Source organism: Cornus florida, unplaced genomic scaffold (assembly GCF_030987335.1).
Source record: "Cornus florida cultivar Cherokee Brave unplaced genomic scaffold, ASM3098733v1 CherokeeBrave_3.0.0_Hap2_Chr01, whole genome shotgun sequence".
Lineage (NCBI taxonomy): Eukaryota > Viridiplantae > Streptophyta > Magnoliopsida > Cornales > Cornaceae > Cornus > Cornus florida.
The window spans coordinates 81,616,840-81,639,601 of NW_026775571.1; the positions used below are offsets into that span (position 1 = coordinate 81,616,840).

The window sequence follows — 22,762 nt, forward strand, 5'->3', positions numbered from 1 at the left end:
GACCGGATATGACACCAACACTACACTTGACAGCCCTGCAGATGTTGCAGATGACACTCGGGCCAGGATCTGCCATTGTGAGTGTTTGGCTGTCTCCTGCACTCTCAGCATAAGGATGCTCACCAGCAACCACATGCAATAGCATAATTGAAGTTGCTGGACTTCGCATAGTTGCTGTTAGGGTTCTCAAGGTAGACAACTACTGTGCTCTTGTGAACTGTAGGTTTTATGGCATTAAGAATAGTGGTTCCTGTTGATGAAAGAAAAAAGAAAAGAAAAAAAGGAACCATGTCTGTTGAATAATGTTAATAGGACATTCAGTCAAGATGCTGGGATTGAAAACATTACTCAAAGTACTAATAAAAAATAAAACTGGAAATGATAAGATCATGGTAGTAATACAGAGTCTATATGCGTAGAGACTATATATAACTCTCTTTTTTCTTCTTCTTAATACAAGCTAAGGTACCCCATAGGAATAGCCAAATCATCCAAGGAGGTTGACATGTCCAACTCATGGAAACAACATTCTCTTCCGAAGAATCTCCTTAATAATGCTCATTTGTTATCATTAAAAAGGTTTCAACTTGAATGAATATGAATCTTCGAGTAAAACAGCTGAGAATTGTGCAACAAAAACAAAAAACAAAAAAAAAATTTTGATTAATATAAAAAATGATAAAAAGTAGTTTCCCCTATTTCCTTTGCTAGCAAGCAATGCTTTCAGTTCGTTCCACTATGTTATTAGATTATGAATCTACGATATCTTCCCAATTCCCACAATATTTTCACATTCCAAAAAGATTTCACCTGTAGTCTTTGCATATCCCGAGTTTTCACTATCCAAATACAAAATATGCATGCATTAAAGTAGCTTTACCCAAAGAAATAAAATGGCCAATATAAGGAAGCCATCTTGGAAATATATATATATAGCCAAAACTAACTAGAAGAGTGATAAGTTTGAAAGGTTAGAAATTTGAAACCCAATAATGGAACGATCTACTAACCTGGCTTACAACCTCATGAACTAGGCTGATCAAGATCAGCATCATCAATACGGTCCATTGGGATACCCTTATTTATATAATCAGGAAGATGAGATCGTCAATGAACTCGGTATAGTTGTATAGGAAAATGACCTGAAAAACACCCACAGCAGTGACTCAGTTTTAAATCACTCCCATACGGCTGCATCAACTATACAGGGGGAGCCAGGGTTTTTTCTTCAATTCAGTTTTAAACTGACATTCGCCCATAAAGAGAGCCACTAACCATGTTGATGCCAACTAGAATACTAAATTGGACGGAGCTAGTGTTAGTTTGAATGTGGTGGAGAAGAAATCCTGTCAATGCCCTCCCAATCTGAGATAACAAAACCCTGACAATTCATTCTAACAATTAGTACAGTTGCCAAAGGTACTTCAGGTCTAGGTGACATAGAATTATGAACAAATGACGATCAAAGGTACAGATTGTTAGATTTGGCATACAACAAAAAACAGGATTTGAAGAACGTGAATATGTAAAATATGTGATTTTTCCTTTTTAATTTTTTTGATATAGCTTAATAAAGTTTACTCCGTATACATTAATAATATAGGGTGTTTGAACATAACTCATTTGAGTGGCACCATTTACATTTTGATTTCACACAGCATTTCAATCTCATTTGAGTGGCACCATTTACATTTTGATTTCACACAGCATTTCAATTTGGAAAGCCATTTAACAAGACTGAAGTCATATCACAAATAATGATAGAAGTTTTAAATTTTGCTATTTCAAGAAGAGCCAAGAATGTACTCATCAAAAAAAAAAAAAAAAAATGACCCAAGAATGATCACATTCCATGAACTAGGATAAAGTTCCTATTTTCCATGATAAGTCCCATCTTAGACTAACTTCTACTTCAAATGCCACTGAAAGTAAAATGGTACCTTCAAATCTAAGGAACATCCAAGACACACTAAGACGTAACGAAAGAAAATAAATTAAACATAACATTACATATTTAAAATAATAAAAAAAAGATTTATCAAATTCCAATTTGACAAGGGAGCTAAAAGTTCCCTCTCATTTATGGTAAGCAATTGTCTCCAAGCACATAGTTGTTTGACTGCAGATCTGTGCTAATATGAGTTCCCTTAAAAGTGTTGAACCAAAAGGGGAGGGGCAAATTGGTTCAATGATTCTTTTTCTTGAATCAATTTTGGTTCACTCACAGCACTCAGAGAATTATGTACCACTTTGTAATGAAACCCTAATTACTTGAGTGTTTGTAAAAATGCACCAGTCAGAGTCATCCATACACTGAGAATTTTTACAAGGAAAATAACTCCAAAATGGAGTTCAAAACCTTGGATCTATGGGAGCTCACCCAAACTGTCCACTATGAATGATTAGGAGAGTACACACTCAGGTTCTCACATTCGATCACTCACCACCATCAATACAAGTGCACTCAGCACTCCCCCTGTCCAAAGCACCCACTGCTTGGACTATACATGATCACAACACTTCTCAACAGATGAATACAATCAGAAAATACAGCTCTCAAGCTATTACAAGATAAGAGATACAACTATTATAACTTGAGATACAGAAACTGAAAACCTTAGAACAGCAGCAGTATGTTTCAGCACACAGAAAGCATATATGTGATAAGAGTGAAATCTGAATGTGTCTTTGATGATTACTAGCTGAAATGAGCTTAAAATGTGAATGAGATATACCTCAGATCAAAACCAGTGAGCACTGAAGATAGAATCTTCTAAACATCAGATTGGCAGTCCATCAGCTTCATACAGTGACAGCAGCATATAGTATGCAGAGACTGTTGTCTATCCCATGGTAGAACAATACACTCTGATGATCTAGGAAGAGTTTTCAGGACTGATTTTTTATCTCAGAGAATTGCTTCAGCTCGTAAGACACACTCTCTCAATTTCTCTGCACCCCCACATTAGCAGCCTTGGGCCTCATCTAAAGAAGCAGCTGACACAACACTGTGGATAGGAATGACTGCTGTAGCTGAGTCATAGGGAGAGGATATTCACCACTTTATTTCAGAGAGAATGTTACTGAATCTCTCTGCAATTCTGTTATATAGAGAGCATAGACTGAAATGCCCTCTGAAAATGAATTCTGCAGGCACGACTAAAGGACAGCACATACTTTTTGCAGACACAGCACTTTTAGCAATGTACCAGCTGTGAGGCACGTGAGAAGTACATGACTGACCTGCATTTGATACAGGTGCTCCTCCAGATTACATGAGATTAATACTAGCTGAGTGACAAAGCCAAACAAGCCTTTATGCATAGACTAATTAGCACAGGAATATGCAGCACTTAGACCAGAAAGAAAAACACATTGAACTCAGAAATTAGCTAGGAGATAAGTAGAAGTTCAGACCAGAGGTATATGACCAGACAATGTGAATAGATTTTGAAACATAAATCCCCAACACGTGAGAATATTTTTGACATTAGCAAAGAGGCAAATACAGATGGACATAGACCAGTTCAACAAAAAGGACATGGTTCAGCTGTATTGTTCCATGTAACAAGCTCCTAAATTAAATATCTGAGAGATAATTACAGACTCGTAGTGTGGATGTTACCAAGTGAACTTTACCTAAAACTTCAAGTGTATCCCTGAGGAATCCGGTAAATAGATCGCGATTGGCATGCACATTTTCACCGTTCCAGATAGAGTAGGAAACAATGATTGTTATAATACCTTTATTGATGGAGTCGTTGTATGTGGGCATGTGGATGCTAAACATTCCATGCATTTCAGTCAATGTGTGGTTCTCATTGATGCCCTTTGTTGTCCCACCATCGCCCACAAAGTGCTTTGCTCAAGCTGCAACCTTGTTCCTGCCGAAAATTAATAAATAAATAAATAAATATATCTAAATATATGAGCTCATCGGGAGAAAAAGAGAACGTTAAGAAATGAGGTTCAGGTAATTGAGGATTTTTTAGCTATTGGGTAATTGTACCTAAATTCATAATCAAAGTTTGGTCTAATAATGATGGCACGGAGGAGATTTAATGTAAAACATTTGATCACATAACCAATATGATATCAGATTAGCCACTTATTAATTATGAATTTGTTAAGAAAATATGTAGGGAATCCCTGTAACTCTGACTTCTCCAATCCTCCTCAAAAGTGAAACTTAGTAGAATATCTATATTTAGTTGTATTACAATTTTGTAACAGACCGATCATACAGCATATACTTGTGCCATAAAATAAAGCACCAATAGATAGTGTTTAGGTGAGCAGAAAGTTCCTTGTCATGAAAGGTTTATAATTCGGTCAAAGTATGCAACCCAATTATAAAAAAAAAAAAGATACATTTCATCGTCCAAGAGAAGCTTAAGAATAAAAAATATGCAATGGTAACAGCAGAAATGTAATGGATAATTAATATATTGCAATTTTAAAAGGCTTTAATTGAACTGACAGGGTTGCTCACCAAATGCATTAAGACTTAAGAATGAATAGATGACATCTTTTGGCAAACAATATCAAGTTTTCTATTGGAAACTCAAAAATAAGTAGGAGGAGATGCAAGAATGAAACCTTGGTTTAAGTAGCATAAACACGGACATGGGGCATGGACACAATATGACACCGACTCAATACTAAAAAGAATAGAATATGATAAGGTGTGGATATCGCAATTATATAACTTTGATTAATTTTCGAATTTATATACTCTTTAATGTCCATAAACCTTATACATTAAATATACCACTGCTATTCTCTAATTATATTTTTACCATTATAATTAAATTCTTGTCTTATAATAACAAGTTCCATTATTTATGAAAATAATAATAATAAGTTCCATTGCATGTTTAACTTGTGATGGTCATATGTACAATGTGAAATTTTCTTAAAAAAGAGAGATTGTATATTCCAGGGTTTGATCATCTTGTTTCAAAGATAATTGAACACGGTTCCTAGTAGAATATGTTTGTGCAACATAAGTCATATTAAAGTGTCTAAGATGTCTCCCCAGGTGTCCATAATAATAAAATTTACTTTCAAAATCATGGACACATTTATAAGATGTTATTGGTGTCCAAAATTTATCTGACATTGATACATCATCTTCATAAAAGTGTTTGTAAATCTTATAACTTGATTTTAGATGATATATCAGGGGAAAAAAAGTTAAAAAAAAAAAAGAAAAAAAGAAAAAAACGAAAGTAATAGCAATAATATATTATATTTTTATATGTTAAAAATTTAGGATTCCATGAATGACAATTTTTTTTTTTCCTTTAAAAAAAAAAAAAAAAAAAAAAAAAAAAAGAAAAAAAGAAAAAAGAGAATGGCTACGATGATTAGAACAATGTTCCCCCAAAGAACTCAAGACATTTTTACTTACCTTGTAGGTCCGAGCCCAATATTTTGTGGGAATATTGTAGCTTTAGCCTTTATAGACATTGTTGTGCCCGTAAGCAGCATCAATTCCATACAACATTGGGATTCCCAAGCGGCTAGATAATGACCCTTTCTGAAAGTCATTCACCATATTAACCCAACCTCACAATCTGCAACACTACTACCACCTTCACTCAATACGCTCCCTGCACTAACACCAAGTGTATCTCCATTCCATAATGTTCTCCATTGATTCATTGCTCTTTTTCTTTCTTATTCTATTAAATTCAAAAGGTAAATTCAATCATTATGAACTGTAACTTCAATGAATTTTAGGAACAAGTTCATTTCATAAATAAATGGACTTACTCTTGCATATAAAAACAAGAAGATGATAGAAAGTTTAATAAATGAATAAAGCTTATAGCTTTTTAGACACTAGTATTATTAAGGGGCATATTAAAGAAAGTAAGTTTCCCCATTGAATTCCCCAATGCATTTGGGACGTATGAATGCATCAAAAGCGTGTGTGAACAGAGAAAAGAAAAGGAATTTTTGCGCTTCCTTGTTTAAAATGAAGAATGCAGTAAATTTTTTTTTATAAATTCATGCATTTATAGATTTATTACCAATAGAGTAGTCCCTCACTATCTCAACAGTAGCAACAGTCCTGTCAATCTGCACCATTTGACCAATCTTCTCTTCCAAAGTCATTTGACTCATAAAGTCCTCGATTCGAACCTCCACGGGCTGATTTGGGTCTTTGTACATCATGTACTCTGCCTCCTCTGCCATTGCAGTCCAATAACACCATAACAACATAACCCAAATTACTGAAATTGAAATCCTCACCATCTTCACTGTAAAAGGGTCTCTCCTGTTACAAAACACAGATCATTTCACAAATCAAATTCAATGTTTAATTGACGCCCACATTTGGTTTATGAAAAAATGTAGGAAAATAGTAGAAATCGACAATTTATCAACTTCCTTTTGTATGACAGCCTTTTCTAATTCATTTAACAACTTTTTCCCACCATTCGACAGCACTATATAGTTAGGTCATGCTTGACCGTCCAAAATTTTTTTGCATTACTGCATTTGTGTTCTAAATAAAATTTTCAAGATATCTCCATATAGATAATGTTTGACAATTGAGAAACATGTTTTGAAATTGAGACTATGAGCGAAGCTGAAATGAAGATGTTGAGATGGATGATTGGCATTGCAAGAATTTACAAGAAAAGAACGCAACTCGTTTGAATTTGGAAGTCGCATCAATCTTGCCATATGCATGCAAAGCAAACTCACATATCGATACAAGAAAATAAGGCATGCTATTTAACTTCAAAATAGCAAGTGGCCCAATGATGTGCACGCACATGTTAGCTGATTCTCTAAACTGACCTATCACTTCTTGAAGGCCACTTACATGAAAGTACAAATACAGATCAATTTCAAAGAATTTCTATTCAAGCGTATCAGATATAAATCAAACATCTCAATAGGAACTATGCATATATGTTGAAATGAGTAGAATGCGGGTCAGAATGTTCACCTTTATCATGGTATTGACATAAATCCCAAGCAAGAGGTTAATTTTTTTCCGTTAATCCCAATCCTTAGTAGTTCTCCCAGGTGTCAAGCTATCTCTTAAATGAATTTAAGACCCTCGTCTCCATTTTTTAGTGCGTTAAAGGAATGCTCAACAAAATTATGATCTGTCTCAAGTGCTTCCAACCTGCCACTTTGATTAGAAACTTCATTTACAAGAGAATCAAGATCAGACGCTTTATGGACCAAGGACGAGTCTTCCCCACCACAATCAGATTCAATATTATTGCTACCAAAGTGGGGGTTCTCAAATGGTGAAATAAATCCTTCTTGAGCACAAGGGTTTTCTTCAAGTACAGTAGCATCTTTTTGCATTGACAAATCATTCTTTTCACTTCAATGTTTTACTGCAGAACCCCCTTTAGAGTTAAGCTCTTTCCAATAAATGACACAACCCATCTTCTTCTTTTCCAAAATATTCACCATTAGTCACGTTCTGGACAATTCCATTATGAGAAAATAGATGAAACCTTTTCTTCAGTTTCTTCAAACTCTAACACTGAATTATTTGCAGTATCTGCACTCTTATCCCCAAATGACATTACCGTTCCTTCAATTCTATTGCAGATACATTATTTCTTGGTATCTGAATTGCCAGGAACACTCGCACTATTATTAATGCGAATTGCATCAGAACATTTCTCTCTCACATCTTCTGCCTTCCAATCACAAGTGGTTCCAATATGTTTTCCAACACTGATTCTCCAAATTTCTTCCTATACAAATCAAGTTCAGCTTCTAAATCTCTTATTTCTTTCTCCTTCTCTTCAAGAACGTCATTGATTTCTGCAGTGCTTCCCCATCATATTCAGTTTACTCTTCCATTAGCCTTAGGCATTGCAAAGTTTCCATATGGAGTGTCACTTTCTCCTCCTGTAATCTAGTAATCATGGCCATTGCTTGATTTACAGCGACTGCAGAAGCACTTCTTTCTTCCTCTAATTCCTTATTCAAAGCACTTATTACCTTTCTATTGTGCTCAATCTGGTGGTTTAACCGCTCAACCACACTTTCACCTTCGATTTCACCGACAAAGCTTCCATCTAGAGACAAACCACTCATTTCTTCCAAGTTTAATCCTTTTTTTGAAGTATCTGCATTCTGACAGAGCTAGAAGCATCAGAGATTTTTAACTCGTCATTATTTCCAGACACTGTATCATTCAATAATAATTCAATTCCTCGAGCAACAGATATTTGTGACAACAAGAGCTTCAAATCTTCAGTACTCTTATCGGATTCTTCATAGACCCTTGCTCTGAAAGCACTCCAGATAAATGTCCTCCCCTATTGCCAACAGCTAGCTTATAAGCACCCCGAGACCCAAGTAATTAGGCATCTGTGAACCAGCACCGCTAAGAACACAGTTCAATTATATGCATGTTTTACTTGCCATAATTGGCCCCTTCCCGCCTTAAAGATTTATCCACTCTCAGTAAAAACGTTTTGCCCAAACTCACCTGTTGCTTGAGCATCAACTGCAAGAAACCAATAAATACAAGAGAACAGAACAAAGTCAATTATAACTGCAACAAATAACGACAAATTCAGACTTCACATTATTTTCTTTTATATTATGTTAAGATAGCATATGAACATTGGGGGAAAAAATGATTCTCATAATATTTTAGCACATGATTATCATGTCAACTGGATTTAATACCAGAATCCCAAAACATACTTAAACATTTAAGATGAAACGAATTTTAGGATACTAAAAAATGACCGCATCTTTTAGTAAGCATTGAAAGATGGGGGAATAGGGGAATTTTATATTCACTGTCAATGCTATGGACAAGCCACATGAACTTATCCCAAAAAGAAAGGTGATGAAAAAGATTTTGTGGCCTTGATTTTATTTGGTGATTTGGAGTCCATAGGCTCATTTTGAAAAGAAAGATGAATAAAATGTAAAAGCAATATCCCAGAAACTTCGAACTTACAGGTGCCTCTTGATACTTCAACAGGAGTTTCCATGATTTTGGATGTTGAAGGGACCTCATCAAAAAACCGCTCTCAGATGCAGCAGAAGGATCAGCCTTGTACTCAACTTGTTGCCCGTTTAGTTCCTCCAACCCATGCCTGATAGTGGCAGCGGATGGTGGGGGTCAACAATGTCCATCTGCACCTACACAACAACCACCACCACCATCAAGCCTTTTCCCAATTACTTGGGGTCGGCTCAATGAATCCTATGTTTTCATTCTGTTCCATTTAAGACGATAGTCTCAGTCAATCCACATGTTAACATATCTTTCTTTACTAACTCTACCCACGTTAGCTTTGGTCTTCCTCTTCCCCTCGCATTACCCTCAGTGTGGACTATGTCACTTTTCCTAACCGGCACACTTGCGTCCATCTGCACCTGTGACTCAAAATGTGAGGGCTCTGGAATGGAAACTAGAGGTATCAATAATGAGAGGTTCAGATGTGCATATTGAACCACAAAAACTTCATTGCGATCATCAATTTCAGGAATTAGAGCAGTAGCATCATCAACTCCACGTCACGAAAAAGTGGTATTTCTGATTCAGAATCAGAAGTAATGTTGACCTGCATGTATTCTATATGAGAAAATGGATCAATACCATCCTTTTTCATATCAGAAGTTCTAAGTGAACCAGATGGTTCCTCCTTTATCTTCTTCAGGTCATCACAATTATGCGCAAGAGTGGTTGATAGAGGTACACCAAGTTCAGTAGCCTCCAACCCAACTGATTTAGCCTGAAGCACTTTTTGGGCATAACCTCCTGAAATCCATTGCTCACTGCAACAAGAACAATTTCTTATCCCTGAAGAACCAAGATCATTATAGTGAAGTAACGGGTCCTGATCAAACCCAAGATGAGGATCAAAGTCAATTTTACCTACCAATGGTTATATGATTAGGAATAAAACTCATTTGTTTTGGCAAACGAGAAGAGGCAACTTTCACACATTCTATGAGCATCAATAAGTTTATTGTGAACGGGACAAAGAACTAAGATGAGATCTCCAATAAATGACTGCCGCAGAACAAATCCCAAAAATATCCATCCATTTTGTTGCCAAAAACATGATCAAGTCTTGAGCAAAGCGTCCATAATTTGCAGTTCAGAGTAATGGGCAAATTTTGTAACCAAATAGGAGTAGATTGCGCCGATAAAAATAACTTGTTTCTACTATGATAAATAACTGATATACACTAACAAGTACCCTGAAACAGAAGCTAAGAAAATCAACGTTATTCTCACAAAAGATCAATACTCAATAAACACACACATATACCCCAAAGCTGAACCTAATAAAAAGCCAATATAGATTAAAATATGAACTCAATTGTCTTGTGCGATAAATATTCATAAAATCCTAATATGTACCATAATAAGTTAACAAAACAAAATCTTCAGCAAACCCAATCCTCATATAGAACTGATACTCATAAAACCCCTGAGATATACCCTATAAGTTTTAACACAAGCTACTAAAACAAATTTTAATAAATATAAAAGAGCAAAAAAAAAACAGACAAACCCATTTCTCATGAAGGATCAAAACCCATACTAAACTTAATGTGTACCGCCAATCAAAGATAAAAAATAAAAAAAAAAACAAAACTATAAACAAAACCCATGATCCTAACACCCCTACATGCCTAAAAAGAAAAAGAAAAAATTCCTCATAGACAATCACTACTCATAAAACTCTACACACCCAAATCAGAAGCTAAAAGCCCACCGACCTTGTAATTAGCATGCGCTGACAAATATTATACTTTTGGCTCTATACACTTATGAGCTTGAGATCAAGATTGTTAAGGGGAAAAAATAACTAAAAATCCAAACAGTCCCTAGTGAACGAGTACCGTTTACCAGCCTTTTACCAACCTTGTTCATGAACACATGTTCGCGAACATGTTCATGAGCCTAACCAGCCGAGCCATGAATTGTTCCGGCTCCACTCACTTATCAAACAAGCTTAGAAAATAAGTTTGAGCTCAGCTTGTTTGCTTAATAACGTACTGGTACACACTTCACTATATTTATCTTCAATGTACTAATTCAGTATCAATTTTAGTAAACAGATGACGTGACACAATTCATGCTAGAATCTGACTAAAATCAGTCATCAACGCTGCAAGTGCAAGACCGTGTTTGGCCTGGCCGCTGCTCTTTGCATTGTATGATTTGTCACTTCAAGAAAATATATTAAACATGAAACAAAGACGCTCAAGTTATCAGCTTACTATATATCGAAGTGGTCAAAATGGGATAGGATAATACGGACACCAAAAAAGCATAATGAACTCTCATTTCCAAATTATACATTTGTAATTCAACAAAAGAAACTCTTTCTAAATTAAAGCTTAGATTGTGTCACAAATTCAACTCTGAGAAACCAATGGAATCATCTGCAGCATTTTGTTGCATCTCATCACTACAAAACTCACAAGATCTATTTGGAGGATTCAAATGCAAGCAGTGGTCAATTCTCTTTTCCAGCCAAGCCAGTCTCCTTTCGAAACTCAAAACTCCAGTGTGCATACTCCTGATGTCAACTTGGACTACCTTTGCACAAGAACGAAGCAAAATGTAATAATCGGCATGGGCAGCATAGGTGAAGGCACCTTTATCCCTCTTCCTAACATAGTGAAGGTAATCATATCTCTTGACATTGACTCTTGGTGGAATGTAACAAAACCTATTCTCCTCCATGTTTGACTTCAATTTTCTAATGGCTCTAGATTTTTGGGACTCTGAGAAAGCTTGGCCACCAGGCACAGAATCCTCATCTCCCATAGAGCTATTGTCATGATTCATGGTCTGTTGCAGGCATTCATCATCATAATAGCTTACACCATCTGTGGATGAAATGCTCGCAGACCCTTCTTCCCTCATTTTCTTGTTCTCTTTTCCCGTGCTCCTAATGTCAATTCTTGATCTCTTGTTCTGCAAACCACTACTGCCCATTCTCTGTTCATCTGATGATTCAAAATCCTGAAATCAACAAATTCATATTATTCTGGTGACTTTGTAAACCTCAGCCTAAAAAAATAGAGGAGCAAACAATATCCTTTACAGCCAAAACCCCCCCCAAAATTGCCCTACAGATTATGCAAACTGAGGTGTAGTAATAAAATAAAAATAAAAGAGACCACACTCCCACCGGCCTCAAAATATATTAAAGAGATCAACAGAACAACAATCAACCCTCAAAAAGCACCAAAGAGATAAATGTGCATCCAACAAGTGAAAAAAAAAAATTTCTTGAAAGTGCTCAAATTATGTTTGTGCTAACAGCGCCAAGAAATGATCAAATAAACATCAAACCTCTTCTAGTGCCCTGACAACATGAACAGTAAATGTTTGAAAGTAAAACTTTGAGAAATTTCAAGTTAAACAACCAGCTAAATTTTTTTTTCCCAAGAGAAGTAATGAATTATATCAATATATACAAGCACCATATCCCATTCTTAGGCTGCAAATACAAAAACAAATAAATAATTAACACATACAATTGAGAAACATAATCACCTTTTGATTCTGATAAAAATCCCAAAATTCATCAATTAATTTCGCCTCCTCATGATCCTCAAATGATGGTTCTAAACCGGCAAAGACCACATCCTTACAGTATTGAAGATATGATGGCAAGTCCTTGGAAAAGTCTGTCCATGGGGAAAAATAAGTAGAAAGCACTATATTTTTAAAATATAAAACAAAAGAAAAATCACAAAACCATGGCCAGCTATTAGGAGAAAGTAATAAATGTTTTAGCAAGGCTTGGCATAACGTACATAAATATAAATAATATATACAAAATACTTACCGTATGCGTCACCCAGCTCATCATATCTTGCTTCAAGATTGAGCAGAAGCTCCGCAGCATCCAGCTCGGAATTCTCAACATGTAATTCGTTTATTGAAGCATCTGGACCTGAATCTTCTAAATCATCAGAAGAGTCCTGCTTAGCATCATCCGTTGCATCGGAATCACACATGGTTTCCAACTTTTCTTTCTCGTGAGCCGGTGAAGAATGATTAGTGGAACTAGACAAACTCATTTCCCATTTACCAAAACCATTTATATTATACAGGATCCTTATTGCCACGATCAATATTGACATTACATAGACACGAGAAGGAAGCCTAAACTCATTAGCTGACAACCATAACTCTGAAGGCATTGACCACTCGTATATGCGGCAAGCATGTGGAATAATTTTTCCAATAGGAATGGACAACTGCCTGAGGTAGCGAGAAGCTATAGGATAGAAGTTCACTGGAGGCAATTCTAAGCCAATTTTCTGAGCAATAGATGCAGCCAGTGATTCCAACTTCTGTGATGGAACAGGATGTGTTGGTCTGAACATTAGACTTGAACTTAATGGACATGCACGTGAAGGAGGTCCAATTTGTTTCTCAATTTCAACAAAAGCAGCAAAATAAGGAAGCTTCCCTTCAAGAGACCACTTCAATATATCTGTTGGCAGGACTGCCTCCCTCGCAATGTGACATGCCAGATATGAAATCACTAAAGAACAAGATAAGGGTATTGTCTTGCTCAATGATTTATGCCATATCATTACTGCTCGCTGTCCATATAGGTTGTGGGGTTCCGCACGATATTTAGCTTGAGGCTTAGAATCACCTGGCTGTTCTGAAACCAAACATGAGAAGTAAAAGATAACTAAAGCCATGAAACTAGACGTAATAAAATCACTTAAATATACACACATGTGGCATGTATAGATAGGGTGAAGCCAGTTGATTGCACGCGTGTGCCAGTCTGTCAATAGATGATGAACAACAAAAGAAAACATGCAAAGAAAAAGACAATATTACAACATTTTCCGTTCTGAAACATTGAAAGTACATTACCCATAAATACATAGTCCTTTTAATAAACCCGTCATCGTCATACAACAATCAAATTCCAGGCATTGACGGTGCACTATCTGCTCTAATTTTTCGCAAATATGTAGTCCTCCCCATAATCCTTAATCATCATACAACATTAAAAGATATATGCAAAGAATAAAACACAGTTATCCATGTGAAAATGTCGATGTGCATAACCATAAGTTCACCACTTATTACCTCGAGTACACAAAAACATCAGAAAACAATCAAAGCTTTTAACTCTTTAAATTATATAGTCCTCCCCACAAGCCATTAATCCCTTAATCATCGTACAACAATAAAAAAAAACATACATACATGAATATATTTAGAGTCACACAGTGTAAATCAGACATAGGAATTGATGGTAATACCTTCTTTCTGTGATTCAGAATCATGGAACTTCTCGTCCGCCCAGTTATCATCAAAAACCCTAGTCAACGCAACCAATCGCAACCAAATTGTGCCTGCCAGCCCACAAATCATCGAATTCACCTTGAATTTCTCAACCAGAGCCTTACATTGCAACTGAATCATTATCTGAATACCCATCACATACCTCATCCTGACCTCCGAATAGTAGTCCTCGTAGCTCAGAGTCCTCGGACCCAACCCGAAATCAGTCGGTCCAGTTGGCTCATTACTCTCCTGTGTCTTCGCGATGTCGTCGTCTAGGGCATTGAGTGAGTCCCAAAATTGGGACTGTGTCTGGGACTGCACTTCGGACAGAGAGATCGGCTGGGGGGTTTTAATCTGGCGGCGGTGATTGGCCGAGTAGAGTGCGCCATGGCCGTCCCCTCGGTCCAGCATGTCTTCGTCGGCGACGTCGGTGTCGATGATGCCTTCGGCTTGGGAGCCGCAACGGGTGCAGTAGAAGAAGCCGTCGGAGCCATCTTCGAATCCCACGTTGCCACAGGCATGACACGGCCAATCCAATCGATTAGCCATTGACCTGCCTGTTGGTCAATACTCGGGGCGGCGATGGTGGCGGTGGCTGTGTCTGTGGCTGAAGGCTTTTGCTTCTTTGTCTTGGTAAAGCTCCGCTTGAGGATGTAAAGTTTACTTCTTTTTGGTTACAGAGAGAATGTGGAAGTAGTCTAGAGAGAGATGAGTGGACTACTAATTACGGTGGAGAATGCAAACTGACAGTAGTTTCTAAAACCCTAAACCCCAATGAATGGGTCTGAATCCGAAATCGAAATTGTTTGTATTTGTTCATCACCCAGGGGTGGATATAACTATTAGTTACCACTCAATTTAATTTCTGATGTTGCTCTTTGAAACACTAAAAATCCCTATGAAAGGGTCTGTATTAACATTTTAATTTAGTTCCGTGGAAGGCTAATCTCACAGGTTTTTTTTTTCAATAACAAATGGTTAGTAATAATGGGGTGCACAAAAATTCGTTAGAATGAATCTGTTAATTGTTCTATAATGAAATGATTTAATTTTCTTTTTGACAATTAAAGGACTGCTGATTAATAATAAATATATGTAATGTTATAGTGAGCAAATTTTGAAGTTACAAGTGTTTTGTGTTTTGTTCAAAAAAAAATTGGCAACTTAAACCTTGAAATTGTTATACAACAAATGCATAAATTAATTGGACAAAATGCATAAAACCTTCAACTTTCTTCAATTTGTAAAAGTAACCCCTAGGCCATTAATTTGACAAATAAATTATTTTATTTTTTTATAGAAAAATTAGAAATTTAGGAATTTTAAATAATAAATCAGTTTATTTTTAAAGTTAATTTTTTAAGTTGATCAAATTAAGTAAAATAATTACATATACGCTAAAAACTATTATCAAAATCTTCCTCAAAAAATCTTTCCTTCTTTCTTTACGTTGCCAGTAACAAAGATGCAATTAACCCATAGTGAGGAGGCCCAGGATGGCATGGGCCGGATCTGACTTGCAAGCACGACATCCGGTCCGTATAACTGGGTCGGCCCATAAAAAGACACTGCCATATGGGCCGAACGCGAATAAGCCCATCAAAGGTGACCAGGACTTATGGAGGAACAGGCCCAGATCCAGCAATCCGTCAATATTTGTAAATATCTATAAATAGGAGAAGGAATGGAAAGAATAGGGAGATCTTTTTGTTGAAATGTAAGAATTCTAGAGAGAGAAAGAGAGTATGAATTTCTTGTATCTTCAATTGGCGCCGTCTGTGGGAAGCGTTAAAGATTGATTGATCAACTGATCAATATCGTGTGGATTCAGACCAATTCGTGAAAACGAAACTCAACCTTTGGGAGTTGAATCCAGATCTGAGCGATTGTGACCTACTCTGGAAGAATCTTAGTTCCTGCTGCTTTGGCGGAAGTGGCTTCGGAACAACGCAACAACGAGTTACTCGATTGTAGCAGGATCTGACAGATTTAGAATTCGGACAATTCAGATCTCGTCAACCGTAAGCATAATTCGAAGAATTCGAAACCAGATCTGAAAAATTCGCACTCACGAAGCTCAGATCTACTCGCGAACCTGAGATTAATGCCTTTACTCCGTTCAGGAATAATGATAGGTGAAAGCTCCAATCCGATGGAGGCTATCCAGCAAACGAAGCTTGAGGAGTTGATGAACTTGATCGAAGCTCTCAAAAAAGAGAATGCAGAATTGAAAGTTGGAATGCAACATCAGCAAATACCTGCGGTTTCGCATCCACTTCCGGTCGGTGAAGGAGGTGTTCAATCTAATATCGCGCATCAGGGCGAGCAGGACGAGAACAATCAGTCAGCTCATCACCGTGATGAAAGGATGATGGACAATTTGCCGCCAAATGTTCGTCGAGTTGAGGATCACGAAGGATCGACTCACGTTGATCCGCGACATGAGCAGATCAGACAGAATGAAGCCATGACCTTAGATCCACATCAGGAAAGGTTCAACCAAGAGGAGGTGACAGAGGTTGATCGCCGCCGAGTTACGTCGCCTTGGCAAAGAGAGCTCATAGAGGAACGGTCGTTCGATCCGTCCTACCGGCCTTCCATGGCTACAATCACTCATCGCGGTTCGGAGAGCAGAACCGTAGCCCACAGAGCTACCACTGGGCGCCAAAGAGAGAATGAAGCGCTCCGATCCGCAGCTCGAACGGTTGATTCACCATTCACTGACGAGATCCTGAATGCCCCTCATCCAAGGAAGTTCGCTATGCCAGTGTTTATTCAGTTTGACGGAACAACCGATCCGATCGATCATGTGTACCATATCCAGTTGAAGATGGCCCTGAATACGGAAAACGATGCTTTAATGTGCAAATGTTTCCCTACAAGCCTAGCTGGACCGGCGCTCAGCTGGTTCAAGAACTTGCCTAAGAGCTCCATTGGTAGCTTCCGAGATCTGTGCGATCGGTTCATAAGTCAATACTATGGGAACAAGCGCCCGCCAAAGGACATCTCAAGCCTATTCACAATGAGACAGCACAAAGATGAACGTCTCCAGGCTTTTCTCACCAGGTTTAATCTCACTAAGAGTATGGTGATCGAATGCCACCCTTCTACAGCGGTTCAAGCCTTCAAGTTGACTATGACACGTGGCACTCTGTTCCATACCAGTCTGGTAGTGAACACGCCGACAACTATGGATGAACTTAATGAAAGAGCCGACGGCTTTGTGCGCCTAGAAGAAGAGGAGGCAGCCAATGCTCGGACAGCGTCGCTCGTGTCGACCGAGGAGAAGTCCAAGGCAAAGATCAGGCAGAAGCAAACTCAGCCGCAGCGTCAGACCTCCTGGAAGGCAGAAAAGAGGTCCAGGGAGGAAGAGCTGATTACTCCGCTGAAGGTCACTCTGGCGAGGCTATATCAGGAGAACAAAGATAAGTTTCATCCACCACTGCCAATTAGGCAACCCCTCGAACAGAGGGATCAGACTAAACATTGTGCTTTCCATTCCGATTTCGGTCATCAGACTAACGAGTGCAGGAATTTGAGAAGGCAAGTGGAGATGTTGATAGCTAGAGGGGAGTTCGCGAGTTATGTTCAAGGCTCGGCGATAGAGCAGAATCGACCGGCGGAACAAATAAAAAGGAGTCACAAACAAAGCTCCCACAATTCACAACCAGTTCGTATAATCAATGCTATCCACGGTCGACCCGAGCCTAGCGAAGAGTCAGATGAGCTACTCCGAGCGCGCCTACGGCAGGCGCAGATGAAGAAAAGGGTCAGCAGTGTGAATACTCTACACCAGCAGATCACGTCGATGCAGATAAAGTTCGACAGGACAGACCTGCAGCGTGTTCAAGTCCCCCATGAAGACCCGTTGGTAGTCAGTTTAACAGTGGCGGACTGCTTGGTGCGCAGAGTTCTGATCGATCCCGGGAGCAGTGCGAATGTCATGCCGAGGGACACATTTGATCGGCTCGAGATTAAACCAGAGAGGCTCAAGCCCACTGGAAATCCCCTGTTAGGGTTCGATGGCAAGAGGGTGGAGCCCGTCGGGATGGTGGAAGTAGAAGTTCAAGCTGCAGAACGAGCTCTTATGGAAACTTTTGTGGTTGTAGAAATTCACCCCTCGTTTAATCTCCTGATGGGAAGATGATGGATTCACAGAGTCCAAGGTGTGCCCTCAACTCTGCATCAGGTCATGAGGTGCCTCGGACCCGATGGAGATAAAGTGATAGACATTCGGGGGGATCAGGTTGCAGCCAAAGAGTGTTATTCCGTCACACTAAAGTATGCTGGGAAAGGGAAGGCGTCCGTCCGATCGGCAAGCCCCAGATAGCAATTACAGGAACCTCCGCCCGAGCAGAACAGGGTGGAGGAGTTAGTTGACTTGACCGAAGAGCCCCTTCTGGATGTGCAGATCGATCAGTCCAGGCCAGAACGAACTACCAGAGTAGGTATAAGACTGACCCGAGAAGAGCAGCAAGAGCTAGCGGATTTCTTGTCCAACAATGCCGACGTATTTGCATGGAGTCACCTAGACATGCCTGGAATTAATCCCTCCGTATCCTGCCATTCCCTGAATGTCAATCCCAATTTCAAACCAGTGAAACAGAAGCAGCGAAGATTTGCTCCAGAACGCAATCAAATCATAGCGGAAGAAGTCGATAGGCTGCTTGATGCGGGATTTATCAGAGAAGTACACTACCCTGATTGGTTGTCCAACGTCGTTGTCGTGCAGAAGAAGAATGGGAGATGGCGAGTATGCATTGATTTCACCAATTTGAACAAAGCCTGTCCGAAGGACAGCTTCCCGCTGCCTAAGATTGATCAAATGGTGGATGCCACCACCGGGTATGAGCGTTTAACCTTTCTGGACGCTTATTCAGGTTATAATCAGATCCCTATAGACCCCGCAGATGAAGAAAAAACTTCTTTTGTAACCGAGCGAGGAACATACTGCTACAAAGTTATGCCTTTCGGACTAAAGAATGCGGGAGCAACTTATCAAAGACTTGTTAGCAAAATTTTTAAGAATCAAATGGGAAAGATTGTGGAAGCCTATATTGATGATATGGTGGTAAAGAGTAGGAAGAAGGATGATCATTTGAAGCATCTGCAAGATGTATTTGATGTACTGAAGCGATATGGGATGAGGCTCAATCCAACCAAGTGCTCGTTCGGTGTGAGTTCCGGTCAGTTTTTGGGACACGTGGTCAACCGCAGAGGCATCGAAGTTAGCCCCGCTCAAGCAGAGGCTTTGATTAAGAATGCCGAGCCAAAGACGATCAGAGAGGTGCAAGCCCTCACAGGACGAATAGCTGCATTAAGTCGATTAATTTCAAAATTGTCAGATCACTGCAAGCCGTTCTTTGACACGATTCGGAGCCATGGAAGGCAGGTCTGGGGGGATGAGCAACGACAAACATTAACTCATTTGAAGGAATATATGCAGAATCCACTAGTCCTGTCAGCCCCGGATCCAGAAGAAAAGTTATTTCTATATCTTGGAGTATCTGGTGTCGCGACAAGTGCCGTTCTGATTCGTTGCAAGGAAGAGGTGCAATACCCGGTATTTTATGTAAGCAAAACAATGACAAAGGCAGAACAAAGATACTCAAAGGCCGAACGGGTGATACTTGCACTTGTAAATGCAAAAAGAAAGTTGAGGCATTATTTCGAATCCCACCCTATAGCTGTTCTAACAACTTTTCCAATCAGAACGCTTATGCACAAGCCAGAGCTCTCGGGCAGAATGACAAAGTGGGCCATAGAGTTGAGTTCATTTGACATAACGTATGAGCCGAGAACAGCTGTCAAAGGGCAAGCGGTAGCCGATTTCCTGCTAGAATGTGATCCCGAGGATACGGAAGAAGACCTTAGATGCGGGTCTTGGAAACTTTTTGTGGATGGCTCCTCTAACCAGATGGGGGCTGGAATTGGGGTCAAACTGCAAACCCCAGAGGGTACTTCTTTAAGTCAAGCACTCAAACTTGAGTTCCGAGCCACCAATAATGAAGCGAAATACGAGGCGTTGCTAAATGGGTTAAAGTTGGCCAGAGAGCTACAGGTCAAAAGTTTGACTGTGTATAGTGACTCGCAGTTGATTGTTCGGCAGGTAAATGGTGAGTACGCGACCAAGGATGACACGATGGGGGCATATCGTTCTGCCGTTCTGCATAAAGCCAAGGACTTTGCAAAGATTGAATTCATACAGTTACCGAGGGAACAGAATGCAGATGCGGACCGGTTAGCATGCAGTGCTTCGAGTTGCGGTGAAACATTGGCGAGGGTGATTCCAGTAGGAATATTGACCCAGCCATCTATTTTCGAAGAACCCTTAGACTCTGACCCTTGGCAAGTCAACGTCATACCGTATGAACCGAGTTGGATTGACCCCATCATTACTTATATTCGAGATGGCGTTTTGCCTATGCAGAGGGATGAAGCTAGGAGACTCAAAAAGAATGCTGCAAAGTACGCCATCGTGCGTAACCAGCTGTACAGAAGGTCCTACTCTGGCCCATACTTGAACTGTGTCACCCCCGCGGAGTCGCAGCAGGTATTGCGAGCTATTCATGAGGGTGTGTGTGGCAATCATTCTGGGGGGCGATCGTTAGCGCATAAAGCAATGACACAAGGGTATTTCTGGCCAAACATGTCAAGAGATGCGGAGGAGTTCTCTCGAAGGTGCGATAAATGCCAACGATATGGACCATTGATCCACCAACCACCTGAGGAATTGCACGTAATGGCCTCGCCATGGCCTTTCGCGCAATGGGGGATGGATGTGGTCGGTCCTCTGCCAACTGCAAGAGCTCAGAACAAGTATGTGTTACTGGCCATGGATTACTTCACTAAATGGGTGGAAGCAGAACCATATCCTAGCGTGACTCAGACTCATGTGAGACGATTTATTTGGAACAATATTATCTGCCGTTTCGGCGTTCCAAGATCAATAGTCATGGACAATGGCACAAACCTCAACAGCAGGCAAGTAAGAGAGCTGCTGGAGGAGTATGGAATCAACCAGAAGTTGGCTGCAGTAAGTCATCCTCAGGCCAACGGGCAAGCAGAAATCACAAACAGAACCATTTTCGCCTGCATTAAGAAGAAGCTGGAAGACCATAAAGGGAAGTGGTTGGATGAGCTCCCGAACGTTCTATGGGCTTACAGAACCACCCCAAGGCGGCCGACTGGGGAGAGCCCGTTTGCAATGGCATATGGTACCGAGGCAGTTATACCGGTTGAGCACTTGGTCCCCACTATCAGAAGCTTAGCATGGAGTCGAGATCAGAACGACAAGGTGTTAAGATTGAACCTCGATATGATAGACGAAAGGAGGGACGCTGCAGCCATAAGGTTAGCATCGTATCAACAAGTATTGGCGAATAGTCACAACAAAAGAGTGAAACACAGGGATTTTGCCCCTGGCGATCTGGTTCTGAAAAGAAAGGTGGGGATAGTCAAAAAAATGATGCCACCCTGGGAAGGCCCATACAGAATCGCAGAAGTCATAGGCAAGGGAGCATATACATTGGAAACCATGGCGGGAAGGTTGGTCAGCAAGCCCTGGAACGCCACGTCTCTAAAGAGGTACTACCAATAAAAGCTAAGTTTCTGCTTTAATTGGATATTGTTTGTTGTCAATCAAGTACGTATGAATGTGCAAATTACTGAAGTTTACAAAAATAACTTTCTTCTTCAATGGGTTGCTAAAAAAAAAAAGAAATATATATATAATAAAAGATTTAAAAAAAAAAAAGCCAAGTGGCAAGTGGCATTCTAGCCGAGCGCCAGGCACTTAAGCAAGATAAGTGGCAGCTGGCACCACAAGCCGAACGCCAGACACTTGCTAAAAATTTAAAGCCAAGTGGCAAGTGGCATTCTAGCCGAGCGCCAGGCACTTAAGCAAGATAAGTGGCAGCTGGCACCACAAGCCGAACGCTAGACACTTGCTAAAAATTTAAAGCCAAGTGGCAAGTGGCATTCTAGCCGAGCGCCAGGCACTTAAGCAAGATAAGTGCCAGCTGAACGCCAGACACTTGCTAAAAATTTAAAGCCAAGTGGCAAGTGGCATTCTAGCCGAGCGCCAGGCCCTTAAGCAAGATAAGTGGCAGCTGGCACCACAAGCCGAACGCCAGACACTTGCTAAAAATTTAAAGCCAAGTGGCAAGTGGCATTCTAGCCGAACGCCAGGCACTTAAGCAAGATAAGTGGCAGCTGGCACCACAAGCCGAACGCCAGACACTTGATATAAAATGAAAAGCCAAGTGGCAAGTGGCATTCTAGCCGAGCGCCAGGCACTTGAGCAAGAAGAGTGACAGCTGGCACCGCAAGCCGAACGCCAAGCACTTGCCATAGACAAGCACACGACAGAGTTAATATAAAAGAAAAGAGAGAAAAGGTATATATGTATTGAAAATAGGTTGAACAGAGCACGACACAAAGGGAAAAGGGAAAAAGAGT

At 39.7% G+C, this 22,762-nt stretch overlaps 1 protein-coding gene, 1 long non-coding RNA gene and 1 pseudogene across 2 annotated transcripts; all 3 read right to left on the reverse strand.

The window, feature by feature from the left end:
• Positions 1–299: 299 nt before the first annotated feature.
• On the reverse strand, positions 300–6,026 carry LOC132302866 (uncharacterized). The gene is made up of 4 exons (XR_009480948.1): positions 5,414–6,026; positions 2,736–3,884; positions 1,276–1,381; positions 300–1,142 (listed from the first exon to the last, which is right to left on the reverse strand). It is a non-coding gene; the product is annotated as an uncharacterized LOC132302866 (long non-coding RNA).
• Positions 6,027–6,969: 943 nt separating this feature from the next.
• On the reverse strand, positions 6,970–10,427 carry LOC132276092 (myosin-binding protein 1-like; annotated as a pseudogene).
• Positions 10,428–11,285: 858 nt separating this feature from the next.
• On the reverse strand, positions 11,286–15,150 carry LOC132302858 (TATA box-binding protein-associated factor RNA polymerase I subunit B). Its single transcript, XM_059799847.1, has 4 exons — positions 14,278–15,150; positions 12,831–13,661; positions 12,536–12,669; positions 11,286–11,998 (listed from the first exon to the last, which is right to left on the reverse strand). The coding sequence occupies exons 1-4, from the start codon at positions 14,849–14,851 to the stop codon at positions 11,378–11,380; spliced, it is 2,160 nt and encodes a 719-aa protein (XP_059655830.1). The 5' UTR covers positions 14,852–15,150; the 3' UTR covers positions 11,286–11,377.
• Positions 15,151–22,762: the final 7,612 nt, after the last annotated feature.

Coding starts and splice junctions, on each gene's coding strand:
- LOC132302858 (XM_059799847.1), bottom strand. CDS start 14,851: ATGGCTAATCGATTGGATTGGCCGTGTCATGCCTGTGGCAACGTGGGA. Junction 13,662..14,277: donor TTCTGAATCACAGAAAGAAG/GTATTACCATCA, acceptor GTTTGGTTTCAG/AACAGCCAGGTGATTCTAAG. Junction 12,670..12,830: donor TGAGCTGGGTGACGCATACG/GTAAGTATTTTG, acceptor CCCCATGGACAG/ACTTTTCCAAGGACTTGCCA.